Below are 16,289 nucleotides of genomic sequence, written 5' to 3'. Positions count from 1 at the left end.
TGGAGGCCGAGCTTTGCAGCAGAGTTCACAAAAGAACTGAGCAGGAGTGTGGGAGTGGAGAACTAACCCTATTGTGAAGGTTGTGTTGGATGTATTGTATGTTATAGCCAGTAGAAGACTCTCAAGCCACACTTGAGTATCTGCCTGAACAACCGTGCAGACATCGATGTATTATGTAGGTCAGGGACAGACAGAAGCAATTCAGAAAACTCAGATATCAAAGAGTTAATTTCTTATAAATATAAAAATATTTGTTAACAGTTTGCATTCTAGTGATTTGTTATTATTTTATTATATTTTACTGTCAATTGTTTGTATGTCATGTGTTTGGTTTAGATGTATTTTATTGGGTTGGGTATAGAGGGGATGTTTTCTCTGATACAGTTTAACTGTGTGCAGCGATGGCACTGCTAGGGTTTTTTTTTTTTAAAGGCACCATTGTTTCATGTCCTTCTCAAGAGCCAACAGATTAGACTTCAGGTGGACAGTGGCCGTTCTTCCAGTGCAGGAAAACAGTACGGACAGAGCTCCATTAATTACCGCTGTGACACCCGGGAGGCAGCCACATGTCTCTCCTGTCCTCTGACGACAGCGCTGGGGATTCTCAGCACTGGAGGAAGGAGGGAGATGGAGGAAACATCTGTTGCTGTAAAATGCTGGTTATTTTTGTTGCAGGTGTTTGTATCTCTCTGATTTCTTGGAGCAACTCCTGGACAGGTTGTCTTGTCACCAGAAGGGGGGAAAAAAAGACAGCCTGACCTTCCAAATCATCTTGTAACAGCACTTGTCAGTCTGCCGATAAGCGTGTGGATGTTGCATTTCGGAGCAAACCCTCCTTTTGGATATTTTGGATGCTGACAGTTGTTGCTCCCAATGCAGCTTTCCATTCATGTACATTTTCCGGGCCCCATCATCCCTGCTTTCTTAGCCATCCACACTCAGAGAGTGGAAAGAGAGCCACCGTCCCTCTCTCCCGCTGACTGTCTAACAAGATCCCCTATCTTTGACACCCAGCTCTGTCACCCGGAACAAAGCCTCTTCTCAGACAGACATGCGAGCAGGCTGATGGCTCCACAGAGGCTGGGGAGAGGAGCGCGAGCTGGGATGGGAGGAGGTGAGGAGCCTGCGCCAGAGGGATTTATTTCCTGTCCTGACAGGCCGCTTTTTTTCCTAGGTGGGCAGATGGATTTTCTACCTCTTGAAGCACAGTTCCAGCAAGTGAGAAGACAGGGTGTTATTATAACACTCTGCGACAGGTCACCTCTGGACGGAGCTTCGAGTTAATGTCTCAGCTGATGTGAGCATCGTGCTGATGCATGCAGCATCCTATTCTTTCACATGCTCACCTGTTTTCTCACACAGATTAATGAGAAAGCGTGTAATTCATGTCCCCATGCATCGCAGTCATTTAACAACACTGATATAGAAGATGGAGGCATTCTGCAGGAATGCATTGAAGATAACAGATGCTTAACTCTTCACGGGGCCGTTCCATCCTGACAATAATCCCAAAGTGACATGAGGCATTTAATTGCATAAACACAGCAAAAACAGAATTAGCACTCATCAGTGATTTTCACTGCAGACTCGGTTTTATCTGTTTCCACAGCTGAGGGGGTTTAAGCTCATATGAGCATATGCCAGATGGGCATAGAATTAGTCCGCAAAATGACCCGAGGGCCGTTCATTTCATGCCATCATCTCTCCTTCATCAGGCGCCCATTCTGCCATATTTGTCCTTGGTTTTTCAACTAACGCCGAGTCTAAACTCAATTGTTATGCAGCCTCGTATTGAGAAGATTTCAATGCTTTGATGCCCGTTTGTGTAAGAAACAAGACAGATAGCAGTTTAGAATTCATTTATTCTGTTAATGCTCAGTTTAAGGAAAACAGATCATAATTAATTTCCTCCTCACTTTCACTTTGAAGAAACTTGATCATGATCACAGAGTCAGCTTCACAGGAAACACAAAGCTAGGATACATCATCAGCCACAAAAAGGGCAACTTCTTTTTTAAAGGGGCAATATTCAAAAGAAATGGTAAAAATCAAAGCAGAGGAGGCCAAAATATCCTGACTTTTAGAGATAAATCCCAAAAACATTATGGGAATACATTTCCCATAATGCAACAGAGGGCACCTTCTCATTAGACCCTCACTGCCTGGAAATGCCTGAGTCCTTCAAGCTACACTGCCAGTTTGTAGCTCAGGTGTTCTGTCGTAAATTTGAAGTCTTAAAACCCAAGACGAGACAACGGAGAGGACATCACCTTGGAGTCGTCAGTTATTTTCTCAGATTTGACAAAACTCCTCCAGAAAACACAGATAACATCATACAATGTTTCCCTTTTTTTTGTGACTCAACAAAACCTCACGATCTTAAGAAAACTGGCATTGCTTGGCCGACACACATTTTGAAGAGCCATAAAACCTGAAGCTCTGCTCTCTGAGAGTCATGGCTTGTTTTCTTGCATCCGAGCAGATTCTGTTTTGGTGAAACACTTCCACACGCGGCGGTTGCCAACATTTAAATTTGGTAGTGGAATTGAAATGGGTTTTGGCAGACCCAATGATTGATCTTGCATTTTACATTCAGGGGATATGAGGCAATTTAGCTAACACATTTCCGCATGATATTAAATCAGAAGAAGCTAAGGCTCAGATCCATACTGAACACCGAAAATGAGGCCAGAAGCCTTCGTTGGCTGCCCAGATGCCTGAGCTATAATATACGATCATTCCTCTCTGTAAGGTCCTGCAGGCCAGAGTTAGATGTGGAGGAAAATATGGTGTGAACCCTACTTCCCAGCCAAATAGCAATACTAAAAGTGTCTTGGTGCAGTGGCGAAATTATACAGCACTGAGTGGATTTGAGCCACAGAAACACTTAGCTCAGAGCCTTTATCCCACAGGCAACAATAGGTCCCCCTTCCTTCCCCTCTTCAGTTAATCATTGGCAGCATGTTGAATAAATATTCCCCTAAAGGTTTGTCTGTTTGTTTGTTTCTTTCATTAATGAGAAATAAATGCAAACATACTCTTGCCTTGACCGCCATAATTTGCTACATCACCCATTTTGCTTTAAGACAGATAACAGTAGAAGAAATAATGCAGCTCCATTTCCCTCCAAGGTGAAAGTAGCACAGAGGGGCTCTGTGGTGGTAAATGAGGTTAGTGTGCAGCTCCACAGCTCACTGTGAGTACAGTGTGCAACATGACTTGACAAATTCAAAACCCCAAATTTCAGACAGACCTACTTAATCTCCAACTCCACACAAAATCATCTATCCGTGGTTGCTCATTCATAATTTGTTCTGTCTGAGAACTCCAGGGAACAGCTGGTGGAAATTTTCTTGAGGGCAATTTCACCATAAAGAGATGACGCATATAGAAGTGTAAAATTTGAAGGAAAATAAATGAAAAACTGAAAACAATGACGCGAAGGAGAAACATAACCGAAGATTACAAGATGTTCATGGAAAGAGGAAGCGCATAACGTGAAGGAGGAAGATCTTCATAAAACATGTCATACAAATATAGATTCCTCTTTATTGCATTCACAAACTAGATTGCATAACAAGAAATCTTGCTGCAGTCTTCAGAGGAGGATATGCTGGACTATGGATGTGATGTTTGCATAACAGAGCAATGCTGCCCTCTTCTGTTGGTTAGTGGTTAGTAAAGGTGGAGGTGGATCATCAAAGAATACTGAGCAATAAAATGTACCGTATTAAAAAGCATCCTTGCATTCCATTACTTAATGCTAATTATGTAAAAGTAGATTGAACTCTCACACTATTTATTTTACTTCCGACTCCCAGACAGTGAAAAGTGTTAGAAGACAATCACATCAAGGCACAATAACTATTCTACTTCCTTTGATAATGAATGACAAGGAAACAGTAATAGGCCAAATCATATAAGAATTCTACTATTCTTTAGCCAATAAACCTCTGTTTGTAGGTCATGGGAGGTAGGATGGAGTGGCTTCATGACCAATTAAAGTGCAAGAAGGGTGATATTGGTAGGTTTTGTGGTTGAAATTTGGCTTCAAAAACTGTGGGGTAAATATTAGCCCTAAAATATCAGTCATATTATCATTACTGGGCTCCCTCTGAAGGTCTTTGGGGAAGTTTGCCTTCAAGCATTCTGCCAATATAATTAATTTTAAATAAGAAACGTTTTGAGGACAACAGAATGCGTAATGAATATAATCTTTAAAACTGCAGGGATGCTTGCTAGAAAGGCAAACTGTTGTACACCACGTTGGAGTCAGTGGTGCCTGAAAGTCTAAACTCAGGGTAGAAATGTTCAATCGATATAAACCAATCAGAGACCGCTACGATGCATAGTCGTATTGCTGCGTTCCAGCCAATCAACGCCTCGCTTTAGTATATATTTGACCAATGATATTCCAGGATGTTCACACGTGCGTCCAAGGAGGAAGTCGACGCTGGGTACTTTTTGTACACAACTGTGATGACGCTAAGAACAAGTCGGCTGCCGTCTAGTCGTTGACGTCGTCGGTGTTTTGGAGTTTCAGGTTTGAGTCGATAAATGAAGCTAAACTAACGTAGCGAGACTTAACGACGTCACTAACTCACAGGCAGAGAAAGGAGGCTAACTGAGCTGCGTTTTCTAGAAGGTGTTAGCAAACAGCTGTCGTAATGGCCGTGTTCCCCCGACTGTCAGCCGCTCCTCGGCTCTCCTAGCTGCGGCGGAGATAACTTACATGGGGAGCCGTATCACCAGAGGATGGAGGGTTTAACCGGGGATCATCATGTCTGCTCTGACGGTGTGTCGTTACACCAGCGGTCTCCTCGGAGGCTGGGGCCCGCTGCTGTGTGTCCTCCTCGGCTTCCTGGTGGCCGTCCTGATGCCCCTGGTGGGGGTGGAGGACCAATGCTGCGCCACCCTGAAGGGCTTCTCACAGCTCCGCTGCCAGCTGTGGGGGAAGTCTCAGCAGCCTCCAGCTGTCCAGTCCACCAGCCTCACGGTCCCCTTTACTGCCCTTGATGTGCTGCCCCTCAGGTCCAAGCCGAGCAAAGGTAAAACCCAGACTAGGTGTAGTCATTCACAGTTCAGCTCAAAACCATATGTCAAAGACAAGATCAGAAAAATCAATAAATGTCCATTTGCTGTGTTATTACCTCCATTCTGTCTTCATGTTCTGATTGCAGAGATGAAGCTGGAAGCCAAGGCGTCGCTGCAGCTGGCTCTCGAGATGAAGAAGCTGGGGAAGAGGGAGAAGGCTCACAAGCTGCTGGTGCATGCACTCAGCATGAATCCAGACTTTGTGGACGCCCTGACGGAGCTGGGGACCATTCTGGAGGAGAAAGATGTCGTCCAGGCAGACCACCTTTACACCAAGGCCCTGGCCATCTCCCCGTGTAACGAGAGAGCTCTGGTCAGCCGGGACCGAACTCTCCCCCTGGTGGAAGAGATTGACCAGCGTTACTTCAGCATCATTGACAGTAAAGTGCGCCGGCTTATGTCAATCCCTAAAGGCAACTCCGCACTCCGCCGGGTGATGGAGGAAACCTACTACCACCACATCTACCATACGGTGGCCATTGAAGGCAGCACGCTCACTCTGTCCGAGATCCGCCACATCATTGAGACGCGTTACGCCGTCCCCGGGAAGAGCCTGATGGAGCAGAACGAGGCCATCGGTGTGGATGCGGCCATGAAGTACATCAACACCACGCTGCTGTCCAGAGCGGGAACCATGGCCGTCAATGACATCCTGGAGATTCACAGGCGGGTGCTCGGGTATGTGGACCCTGTGGAGGGGGGGCGGCTGCGCACCAGCCAGGTTTTTGTGGGCCACCATATCCCTCCACACCCTCAGGACCTGCAGAGACACATGCAGGAGCTGGTCCAGTGGCTCAACTCTGAGGAGGCCCTCCAGATGCACCCCGTGGAGTACGGGGCCCTCGCCCACTACAAACTGGTGTACGTGCACCCGTTTGTCGACGGCAACGGACGCACGTCGCGGCTGCTCATGAATCTCGTGCTCATGCAAGCACGATACCCACCGATCACCATTCGCAAAGAACAAAGAGCCGAGTATTACGCAGCTCTGGACACGGCCAATGAGGGCGATGTACGGCCTTTCATTCGCTTCATAGCCAAATGTACGGAGATGACGTTAGACACATTGTTGATATCGACAACGGAGCACGCTGTGGGGCTGCCGGCAGCCAGCCAGGACCACGCCTGTCCCAACTGCAAACAGACCATCCCCATTCACAACTGAGCTAGAGAGGGGAGGAAAATCTAGAAGCCCTTAGATAACAATCGTATCCGATAACACGTGGCATTGCCTAGTCCTTTGGCAATATACCTTATGCTTCAGTTGGGTTTGTGGACCTGCTGAGGCTGCAGGAGGTTGAAAGAAAATCTGACTTTACGGTTTAGGTTTTAATGAGGAAACCCTCTTGCAGTTTGAAACCATAATCTCCATAAGAGTGATAATGATTATCTTTTACGATCAGAATACAATCTTAAGTTTGACTACTGGTGATGTGAGGGAGGAAAGAAAGCTTTCTTATCGCGTGCTTTGACTTGAGACGCCTCAGTGCAGATGTGAAGTGCGTGATTATTTAGTTAATTATCTACCTTTGGGTTGAAGGTGATGTCTCTTAACACTGTAAAGAATGTTCACGTATTGGATTATTTATTTTATTTTAAAATAAAGGTGTTCTATTATCATAATGTCTTTAGGATATACACTTTTTTGACAAAGTTGTGAGTGTTCTGGGATCAAAGAAGTTTTACATGACTTTATTAAAATGCTTAAGACCAGGAAAAAAAACAATACGACATTACTTTTTTCATCATTTTTTTTTTTACAGGACCCCCAAAACACAAGGGTAGGTAATGGGACTGGCAGCTCAATAAATACTGTGACTGAACACCCCAAAAAACGCGATTTATTATTTACCTTGATACCGAATTCAAAACATTGAATATATAACTCATACAAAACAAGAGCAATGCACAAATACCACCTATTAGTATTGGACATAAAACGGAAGGTAACTTTAGAGACCACATTGATATTTCTTTTTTGATGTTTAGGCCACTGTGGTGAAAGCAATACATATTACATATAGCTTGTATTCCATCTGTATTGAAAACTTAAATTTATCTGTATTTTTTTTTAATTCTGAACACTATGACCACAAGCAGAATAATATACAACAAGACAAGTGGCTGAATGGTCGACTTTTAACGGGAAAACAAATGGAAAAACTGCATAGATTCTGTCGTGTTGAAGGAGAGGCAGACCTAAATGTGAGGATCACAGCAATAGTCTCTTCACCAGACGCCTGCAGGGCTGCCAGCCAGGATAACAAGTTCATTCAGAGGGTGAAATCAAGTCTATCTGATAGAAAGAAAACCAGGTCCAAACCAAATTATGAAAATAGGTTTCAGTTTACCATGTTTTAAGGATTCACTTTTACAGAGTACACACACAACAGTTCCAGATTTACTTCTTGCATTTATGGCTTTATCTGAACTCTTTCTAACAGTTTAAACTAATTATCGATTTATCCGTCAATTATTTTCTTGTTTGGTCTACAAAACGTGAGAAAACAAACATGTCCAACATAATTTCCTAGAGCCTAAGGTTACATCATCAAATGTTTTCTGTACCACTATGAGCAAAACCCAAATACATTCTATTTAACTCAAAATGTGAGAAAATGGAAATAGACATTTCACCTATATGATTATTAAAATAGACAATTAATCAGAGGTGTCAAAAGTACAGTCTATACTCAAGTAGAAGTACAGATATTTCAAACCGACAGGTAAAATTAGTACTTATTCTACTTCTTTGCTCAAATAAAAGTGGAAAAGTACAGCCTTTGTAATATACTCGAAGTATAAACTAAAAAGTATGCCCATGAAGGACATTTCTACTGGCTGTTTTTTTTGCAAGGCTAACTGAATCTCATGTCATTAATAATAAAAATAATAATAAAAAAAAAAATCAGATCAAATCAATAACTCCCCTCAAATGCACAGATATTAGTTTTTTTGTAGGAAGTAAAAGAAATACTCAAGTAGAGATACCTGAAAATTCTACTTAAGTATAGATACCAAGTATTTGTCCTTAGTTACTCCCCACCTCTGCAGTTAATCTTCTACTGATGGATTAACTGTGGTGGCCTCGACTGTTCGGCAAGCAGCCACAAACACCCTGGTTACATGTGCACCCTTTGATTTTCACAAGGTGACGGAAATATGGTATTTCCCTCTGAATTAGTCAGACTGATATCTAATAAAATATAGGTAACTTGGAGATGGATGTTTTTACTCCGAGCCGATTAAAAACACAAAGAAATGATGAAAAAGTATACTATTAGCAGTTCTGTAAATACCATAACCGATATACAGTTAGCAGTATGACATAAGGGCCAATTGATTAATACTGTATCTTTTACAGACTCCATAACCCAATGATAGTGGATGATAACTCACAGATGGTATTATGTAAAATTAATGAAGTATACAGTCAGAAAAAAAGTAATTGCTAGCCTTATTAACGTCCTCAAAAGGTAAAAATAAGCTACAAAACAGAAGTCTGAGGTTTCCTTAAAACACCTGGAGAATGTCTTTTCATCACATCCGACTCCTGTACACACACACACACACACACACACACACACACCATCTATATTACACCACACCTGGACTTCTGCATATAGCATTTTAAACAACATTCACAAGGTTGGCTGTTTTGAATATTAAAAAAGATATTCTCACATATGCGTCTCTCACTTTCCTTCCAAATTACACGACAAAAGAAGACACTTTGCAACATGAGGCGTACAATTTTAGATACAGTATATTTACACACAAATATGATACACTTCTTTTTTTTTCTTTTATAAAATAGCCAGCCAGCCACCTTCAATCAAACCAAATGAAAACGTCACACACTGGTGAAAAGTCTTGGTTGAAAAAGGGGTTTGTGATGGAGGGCGGGAGCTTGGCGATTAAGGCAAATCTCGCAGAACAGATACCGATATTAAAGGGAAGCCAGGTAACCAATTACAGGAAAAATCACCAACACTAATTTGTAAAGACACAAGATGGCTTTCAGTGTGAAGGTGGTCGTGATTCTCTGGCTCATCCTCTCACTTGCTGAGAAGCATCCTGGCAAAGTCTGAATTTGACAAAGGTTTCGTCTCTCCGGCTGCAGCGCTGTCTCTTCCTGCCGCCTGCTCAGTCCCGTTCTCAACTTTGCCTACAGGCCCACTTTGTCGGTGCAGGGAACGTGGAAGTAATGAGAGCTGGGTACGCCCCCTTCCTCTCCTGGGAAAACGAGGAAAAAACAGCTTGTCAATACAGTGACAATTCAGAGGATGGCAGAATTTCACATTTGAGTTAGCATGAAATAGAAAATCTGTCGGTAAACTTACGATCCAAAGACCTGGCGAGGCATCAAGTCTGCTGTGGCCCTGTTGGAACCAGGTTTATCCGTATTTCTGCGAGGAGGGTTACTTATAGCAACAGAGATGGGGTTGTCCTCTACAGACATGCCATCCATTTTCAGAACTGCATGAGAAGCTTGGGCTTCGTCTGCAAACTCGACATATGCCAGACCCTGCAGAGCCCCACAGCAAGATTAGTACATCAACAGGTAATCATTAGATTAATCAGGATACTTTACTTTCCCTTTATATCTCACCTTGGGTTTTCCTGAGCGATAGGTGACCAGACGAATGTCTTTGACGGTCCCATGATTTTTGCAGATTTCCTCAAGTTGCTCTTTAGTGCACGAGAACGGCAGCCCAGAGATGAAGATTTTTTGTTTTTCCAGGGTCGTGTTGTATTTAAACACCTACGGGGACATTAAAAGTTATTGCGGTAACATTTAAGACTCTGTAAGACCTTTTTAATACCACGGGTTCAATGAAACACCTGTTCTGGTTTCCAGTTATACTGGCCAAAGTGTGATGAATAACCAGAAGAGACATTATGACCTAGAATAAAACCTTGCCAGTCGGCAAATAATGGATAGATGGATTAACTAATTAAGGATGATTCATAAGTTTAAGTTCAAGGCAACAGAAAACAAGAATTTATAAATCAAATTTAAGATTATTTAACACCTACAAAGGGCTTTTCAAAACCTGCAGATACTCTAGTTCTGATAAAACAAACATGTTATTTGTGTTCATATTCACCTTAAAGTCAGGATTTTTGTTTTTGTCTACACAAGGTGACACAAACATGGGCCTGCCCTCCACCTCCTGTCTGTCCAGCTTCAGGGCTTCAGCGACAGACAGCGGGCATTCAAACTGTACATAGCCGTAGCCTTTGAAGGTCCCTTTGTTGCTGAAGACGGGGCGGATCTGTTTGATGGAACCACAGGTCTCCAACAGCGTCCTGAGCTTCTCCTCTGGCTCCTCCAGGGTGTATGCCAGGTTGCTGATGAACACGCTGCTGTCATCATTGCGAAGCTCTTGCTTGTCGTCCTCCGGGTTCTTGGCGGTGGCAGCAGCTCCTTGCTGGGCTCTTTTATTTCCGGGTGGAGCAGGCTTGTAGCCAGGAGGAGGGTTCTTCCCAGAGAGTCCTGCCTCCGTCTCCATGTAATCTGTGCTTTGGCCCCCATTTCCTCTGTACCTTTTAGGAGCTTTTTCTGTCACACAGGCAAAGAATTAGCAAACATATCTGCAGTTTTTCCTAAAGAATAAAAAGTTTTCACATACAAATTATCTTTATTTACCTGAGTCATCGTTCCACTCATCATGATAATCATCCTGATCTGCTTTCCTCTTCTCCCCAGCTCGAGGACCCTTCTGGAACTTCTTCTGAGTCTTCTTCTCTGCTTTGGCTCTCCGCCGCTGATCCGTTCTATCCTCCCCTTGGCGAGCCAGGTTGGCTTCTTTCTCAGCCACCTAACAGATGGGGAGAACATGGTAACATTAGCCAAAAGCAGCTTATTGATACACCTGTCCTGTGCAATGCGCATGTGTGCTCCCACCTTTGCTCGTTGCTCATTAATCCTGTTGAGCCGAGTCTCCGTCTTCTGCACCGCCACATCCCAGTCCTCCAAGGAACCTGAAGGTGAAGACGAAAAATACAAAGACACGCTCTAACTGATGAAAATCTCTGTATTGGTATGCTAGGTTAGACTGTTATATTGGGACTCACCTTCCACCCTCTCGAATGTGAGCAGGACTTCACTCACATGCTCAGGGTAGTCCGAGGTGCACTGAACGGCTCTGTGGAGAGCTTTCCGACAGTGAACGGGGTCTCCATAGGACCTACAAATAAAGTCAAAATAAATATATAAATCATGGACGCCGTATACAAAGTTTGGCTAAAACGGTATCAGCACTTCATGAAGGAATTGATTTACAGACCTTTCAAGGTTATAGTATTCCAGCCACATGTTGGCGTATTTAGCGTTCCCTTTTGTCATGATACTGTCCCACAGTTCTCTGGCTTTTTGGATGTTCTTGCAGTGGAGGGCCTGATGGAAAACACATCAATGTCACATGTACAATCTGGAAACAGTCTGCACACATGAACGTCTCATAATTTTAAACACACGTGTAGATTATCTCTTATAGTATAATTTAACTAAAACGGAATAGAAAGTGTTGCCATAGTTGAGTATCTGGTTCTGTAGTCCTGAACCATGTGTCTCAACGGGCCTTAAGTAGTAATCTCATATGCCTCAAGGTCATTTGTATATCATGGAGTAGTTATACACAGCTATTTTTAGGTTTAAAATGTACACGCATTGCTTTTTCCTATGATTCCACACACAAGTTCAAATAATGCACACATACACACACCCAAAACTGATTAAAAACAGAATTAAAACACAATCCGAACAAAACAGAAATTTTTGGATGTCATAGTAACACTGCTTACCTCTATCCTTGCCCAGATCTGCATTATGATACAAGAAGGATCTCCACTTTCACCAAATCCTACATTGACACAAGACAGGGAATTATGTGAAAACCAAACCAAGTATGTCACAAACATAAATCTCAGACAGACTAAAATCCACCTACTTTCTTCAACATCTTGCTTCATGTATTCTAGAGACCGTGAGAAAGCTCCTCGTAGCTCCTCCAACTCTTTGCTCGACTCTGCAAAGCCAAAAGAGAATCAACAAGCACACAATGAGTGAGATCAAATGTTTCTAAATGCAAAGATAAATTCTGTTTCACACTGAAGTTCACTCTCACCTTTGCTGAAATCGACACGTCTCCTCAGGTAATCGAGGTATGCCTGCCAAATTTCTACATAATCTGTCGCTTGAATGAAACCTGCATTCAGCCCCTTCTCAAAAACATCTGTGGGGAAGATAATGACACTGTGTCTAGACATTTCCTCATAACAGGAACACAACAGCATGATAACAGCAGTGGACTCAGCTTGTCGCTGCGCTAGTTGTTACCCGAGACAGTGTGGTGGTCGGCCCCATGCCTCTCCAGAGCCAGCAGGTAGCTCTTCCACAGACCCATGGTCCAGGGGCAGTTCCTGATGGCCCGTTCATGACAGGAGAGAACCATGTCTTTGATCTTCAGCTGACGATCCTGTAGAAGAATTTAAGAGTCACTTTCATAAGTAACCACACTTTCTGATATCTCACAAGATCATTGCTGTAAAGTATATTAATATAAATGTTACTAAACGTCAAGGAAACCAGACAAACCACTGAAATATGAGAGAATCACATTTAATGGGGATCAGACCACTAGCCCTACAGTTCACATGTGCTGAACAGTGTGTGGGGTCAAAGGATCCACTATGGTCCGTTAAAGCCCTATTACAGTGTATAATGACTTTGAACAATATGATGGAGGTATATAATGGTCATTCTCATGCTCAATTGTGTCTAAGAAGTTGTTGCATTAATGTCCGTAATGTTGACAGAGGATGCTGTTGTCCTAAGAGAGTTCCCATAGATTAAAGATGACTGTATTCCTTTCAGATGAGTACAATGATAATCAACCTGGTTATTGTTTAGTTAACATCAAGCGTTTAAAATGTAAGAAACTTTGTTACAAACATTGAAGGACTCATTTATCTATTTCAAGGGGAGCTGTTGGAGACATCACTGCCTGTAATTGATCAAATTAACATTTTGACCATAGCTGTTTAGCCTTTGCTGGCAGACGATGGAGTGAGCAGGTTTTAGGTGCTGATTGAGAGCAGTCAGACTGGGAGATAATACCTTGTGCAATGCCAACAAGTTATAACTATGCCAATAAGCATTCAATTCCAACAGCACCATGCCAAACACTGACCAATACTCACAAGATAGGTGGTGTATTTTGCCCACATGTCTGGTACCAGACAGTTCTCTGCCAGAGTCCGCTCATAGACCATCTGAATCCGTGCTGGATCGCCCTCCTTTAGCTCAAAGTCAATGTAGGACTGATACTCTGCCAGCTTAGGAGGTTCTGCTACTATCTGCAGGAAGACAACAGCATGCAGATATAACACATTACAAAACTGCACATTATATACACATAAAAGTGGCACAACTGTAACACTCGGATCAAGTCAAGTCAGTTACCAGTGATTCTTCCAGAGCTTTGCACTTGGCCATCTGCTGCAAAGCATTTTTGTACTGACGTATGACCGTCTCAGCCACTCCATGTTCAGACCACTCCTCATACTCTGCATAGGTGGCTTCCATGTCTACAATGCAACAATAAAAATGTCTGTAAGTTAAAAGACATGTTTCAATAAGAAAAAGATGCATCAATAAAGATACATACAGTTACGTGATTTTAATTGTGTTGCAGGAATGTGTTACTTTGCAAATGTTTTAATATATACTGTTGATGTCGGATGAGAAAAGAATTAAAACATAACAGAAATGCCACCGGTCCATTCAGCTGGGGCAGAAAAAACAACATTTGACAACACAACAACATTTGGCTTTCTCTTGTCCACTCCTGCAACAAACTGAAAGCATGGTCAGGGCCTGAAGAGGCGTGTCCTCTTTCTAACTCTGCATCAAAAGCCACACTTAACTCATTGCAAAAAGAAGCGTCATCATTTAAGTGTGGTAGTTCACCGTTTCTCAGGTGTTTTGGCGTATGACCGGTGCAACACGAATACTGCTTGTTGTACAGCAGCCCGTCTTGACAGAAGAGCATCATGCTTACCCATTAAGGGGACAGCCAGCTGGCGGCGAAACAGCGTATGGATACGCTCCATCTGATTTTTCAGCAGCTCTTGCTCCTCGCGATTGGAAATCTTGCCAGGGGGAGGCTGTGAGAAAACACAGCGGAGAAAATGCTGTCAACATTTAGCAAAGGCCCATTGAAATTCAGCATTTATAATTAGTCTGAGGGAAAAATGAGTGGATTAGCATTCAAAAGCAAGCTCTGACAGGTCGAATGATATGGTAATTAAATTGTTTTTGAAGGAAAAAAATTATTTCTGACCACTGATAAGATCCTAGTGATGGAAACACAAACCTGTACTGTGGACAGGATGGCATTTTCAAACTCTCTGTATGCCTCCCACACCGTCTGTCCCTTGGTCACGTGAAGCCCCACCGCTGTCACAGCTCTCTCAAAGATGGATCTCACTTTGTCCATCCCACCTGGTAAACCCATGCCTCCAATTGAATACTGAGCATATTCAAGCCAGATATCTGGACCTGGGTGTAGAGACAGAGTTAAATGTTAAAATCATGAATTCACCAAATGTCAAATCAAAAGGCGGGTGACGATGTTGGGATGGACTCACAGAGATAGTCTTTTATAGCTTTCTCGAAAAGTTCATACACTTTCTCCCGGTTTGGCTCCTCTTCACTCAGACGGATCTCATCCTTGAGCCAATCGAGCCAGATCTCTGCAGGGTTCAATAAATATGGTGTCATTTGCAAATAATGATCAGAGCAGCTGTCAACTGCTATTTCTGACCCCCCCAAAAAACTGTACCAGAGATGCACCAACCTTCAGTGAGTGGGAAAAGTTCACTCATCTTCTGCCTGGCCTTTCGCAGACGGACAAGCTCTCCCTCCTGCTTCAGCAGCTTGATGAGATCCACGTGGCAGTTGTAGTCGAAAGCATTGATTGACAGCTGAAAAAGAGGCGAGGGTAAGACGTTAAACAATACATTTAAACATATTCAAATTAATATTGCATTCATGACAGATTAAATCATGACATCATCAACAAAGTGATACAATATATACAGTGCTTTCACACTCAATTGCTGGATTACTAGGTAATCCTGTCCAAAACTACTAATAAACAGATTTGCATTTATATAATGCCTTCCCAGTTTCCTGACCACTTAATGCATCACTCATCAGGATCTAATCTTGACACACCAAGGGTCCAGCGGTCCAGCCTTCATGGGTTCAGTATCCTGCCCTTCAGCATCCAGACGTGAGAAACTGGGATCCAACCTCAGATGTTCCTAATTGAGTGTCACGTGGGAGTTTAATCCGAGCCACAGCTGATGTGATGCACAAACTGCAGTCTGCAGGACAGGTATCGCACTAGTTCATCTTGGTGGGCCTGATAAACTGAGTGTAATAGAAATAATGCTGCACTAGCGTAATGTTATAAACGTGGTTTCTCTCTGCTGGCATAGAGGAAGTACCAGCATTCACTGTGTCCCAACAACGGATTATAAATGGTAAAATAAACACCCACTCGACACTCAGTAAAGTCAGGATGGTATTTACTTTAAATGTTTACACATACACGTTGTAACTAAGCTTGACTGGGAGCTGTAACGTCCCACTGGACTGACAGGAGAAAAGGCGCGTATGACGCGAGAAGCCGTTAGCATCACAGATTAGCAGGTCGGCTAATCACGACGGCTAAATTGTGTGAATGACGTCGTATCGCACGCGCCTGATTGTTTAGGCTAACAACAGTTATATTTCTAGTTTACATAAAACCAGAGCAGGGCAGAGCAACTCGTGATTTCAAGGCTACTGGTTCGTTTTAGCGGACCGTTTTAACGTCACCATCCATTCATTTTCATTAGCTCGTCGGCTAACGTGAGTGAACTCAGCTCGGCTTGTTTCGCCAAATACCTGCTCCTCCAACCGTTGAATCTCCGCTTCGTTTTCTTTCTCGTCTTCTGACGAATCGTCCTCTTCCTCGTCTGAATTTTCTACCCCCATGCCCTCCTCCTCCTCGTCGTCCGACTCCATGTCCCTCTCCTCCATCCCCGCATCTTCCTCCTCCATATCTTGCAACTGCGTTTGCTCTGCGCTGCTCGACGCTGCCATGTTGGAAAGTCTGTCTGCCTGGTTACAAGCCACA

The 16,289-nt window shown here is 43.2% G+C and overlaps 2 protein-coding genes and 1 long non-coding RNA gene across 3 annotated transcripts in view; 1 reads left to right on the top strand and 2 right to left on the bottom strand.

Annotated features, from left to right (window-relative positions):
- Positions 1-16,289, bottom strand: part of LOC311023143 — a 70,257-nt gene that overhangs the window by 6,255 nt on the left and 47,713 nt on the right. The window lies entirely within an intron of this gene.
- On the top strand, positions 4,456-6,711 carry ficd (FIC domain protein adenylyltransferase). Its single transcript, XM_084024804.1, has 2 exons — positions 4,456-5,048; positions 5,181-6,711. Exons 1-2 carry the CDS (start codon positions 4,781-4,783, stop codon positions 6,257-6,259), a joined length of 1,347 nt encoding a protein of 448 aa, XP_083880930.1. The 5' UTR covers positions 4,456-4,780; the 3' UTR covers positions 6,260-6,711.
- On the bottom strand, positions 8,472-16,285 carry sart3 (spliceosome associated factor 3, U4/U6 recycling protein). The gene is made up of 19 exons (XM_084024794.1): positions 16,058-16,285; positions 14,961-15,087; positions 14,752-14,856; positions 14,478-14,662; positions 14,163-14,268; positions 13,565-13,689; positions 13,303-13,458; positions 12,440-12,578; positions 12,228-12,335; positions 12,051-12,128; positions 11,905-11,963; positions 11,388-11,497; positions 11,176-11,288; positions 11,006-11,082; positions 10,748-10,919; positions 10,206-10,660; positions 9,707-9,859; positions 9,438-9,622; positions 8,472-9,330 (listed from the first exon to the last, which is right to left on the bottom strand). Exons 1-19 carry the CDS (start codon positions 16,253-16,255, stop codon positions 9,153-9,155), a joined length of 2,829 nt encoding a protein of 942 aa, XP_083880920.1. The 5' UTR covers positions 16,256-16,285; the 3' UTR covers positions 8,472-9,152.

The sequence above is a fragment of the Eutrigla gurnardus genome (genome assembly GCF_963514095.1).
Source record: "Eutrigla gurnardus genome assembly, chromosome: 13".
NCBI lineage: Eukaryota > Metazoa > Chordata > Actinopteri > Perciformes > Triglidae > Eutrigla > Eutrigla gurnardus.
Note: the sequence above shows the minus strand (reverse complement) of the source record. Positions and strands in the feature narration are given on the sequence as shown.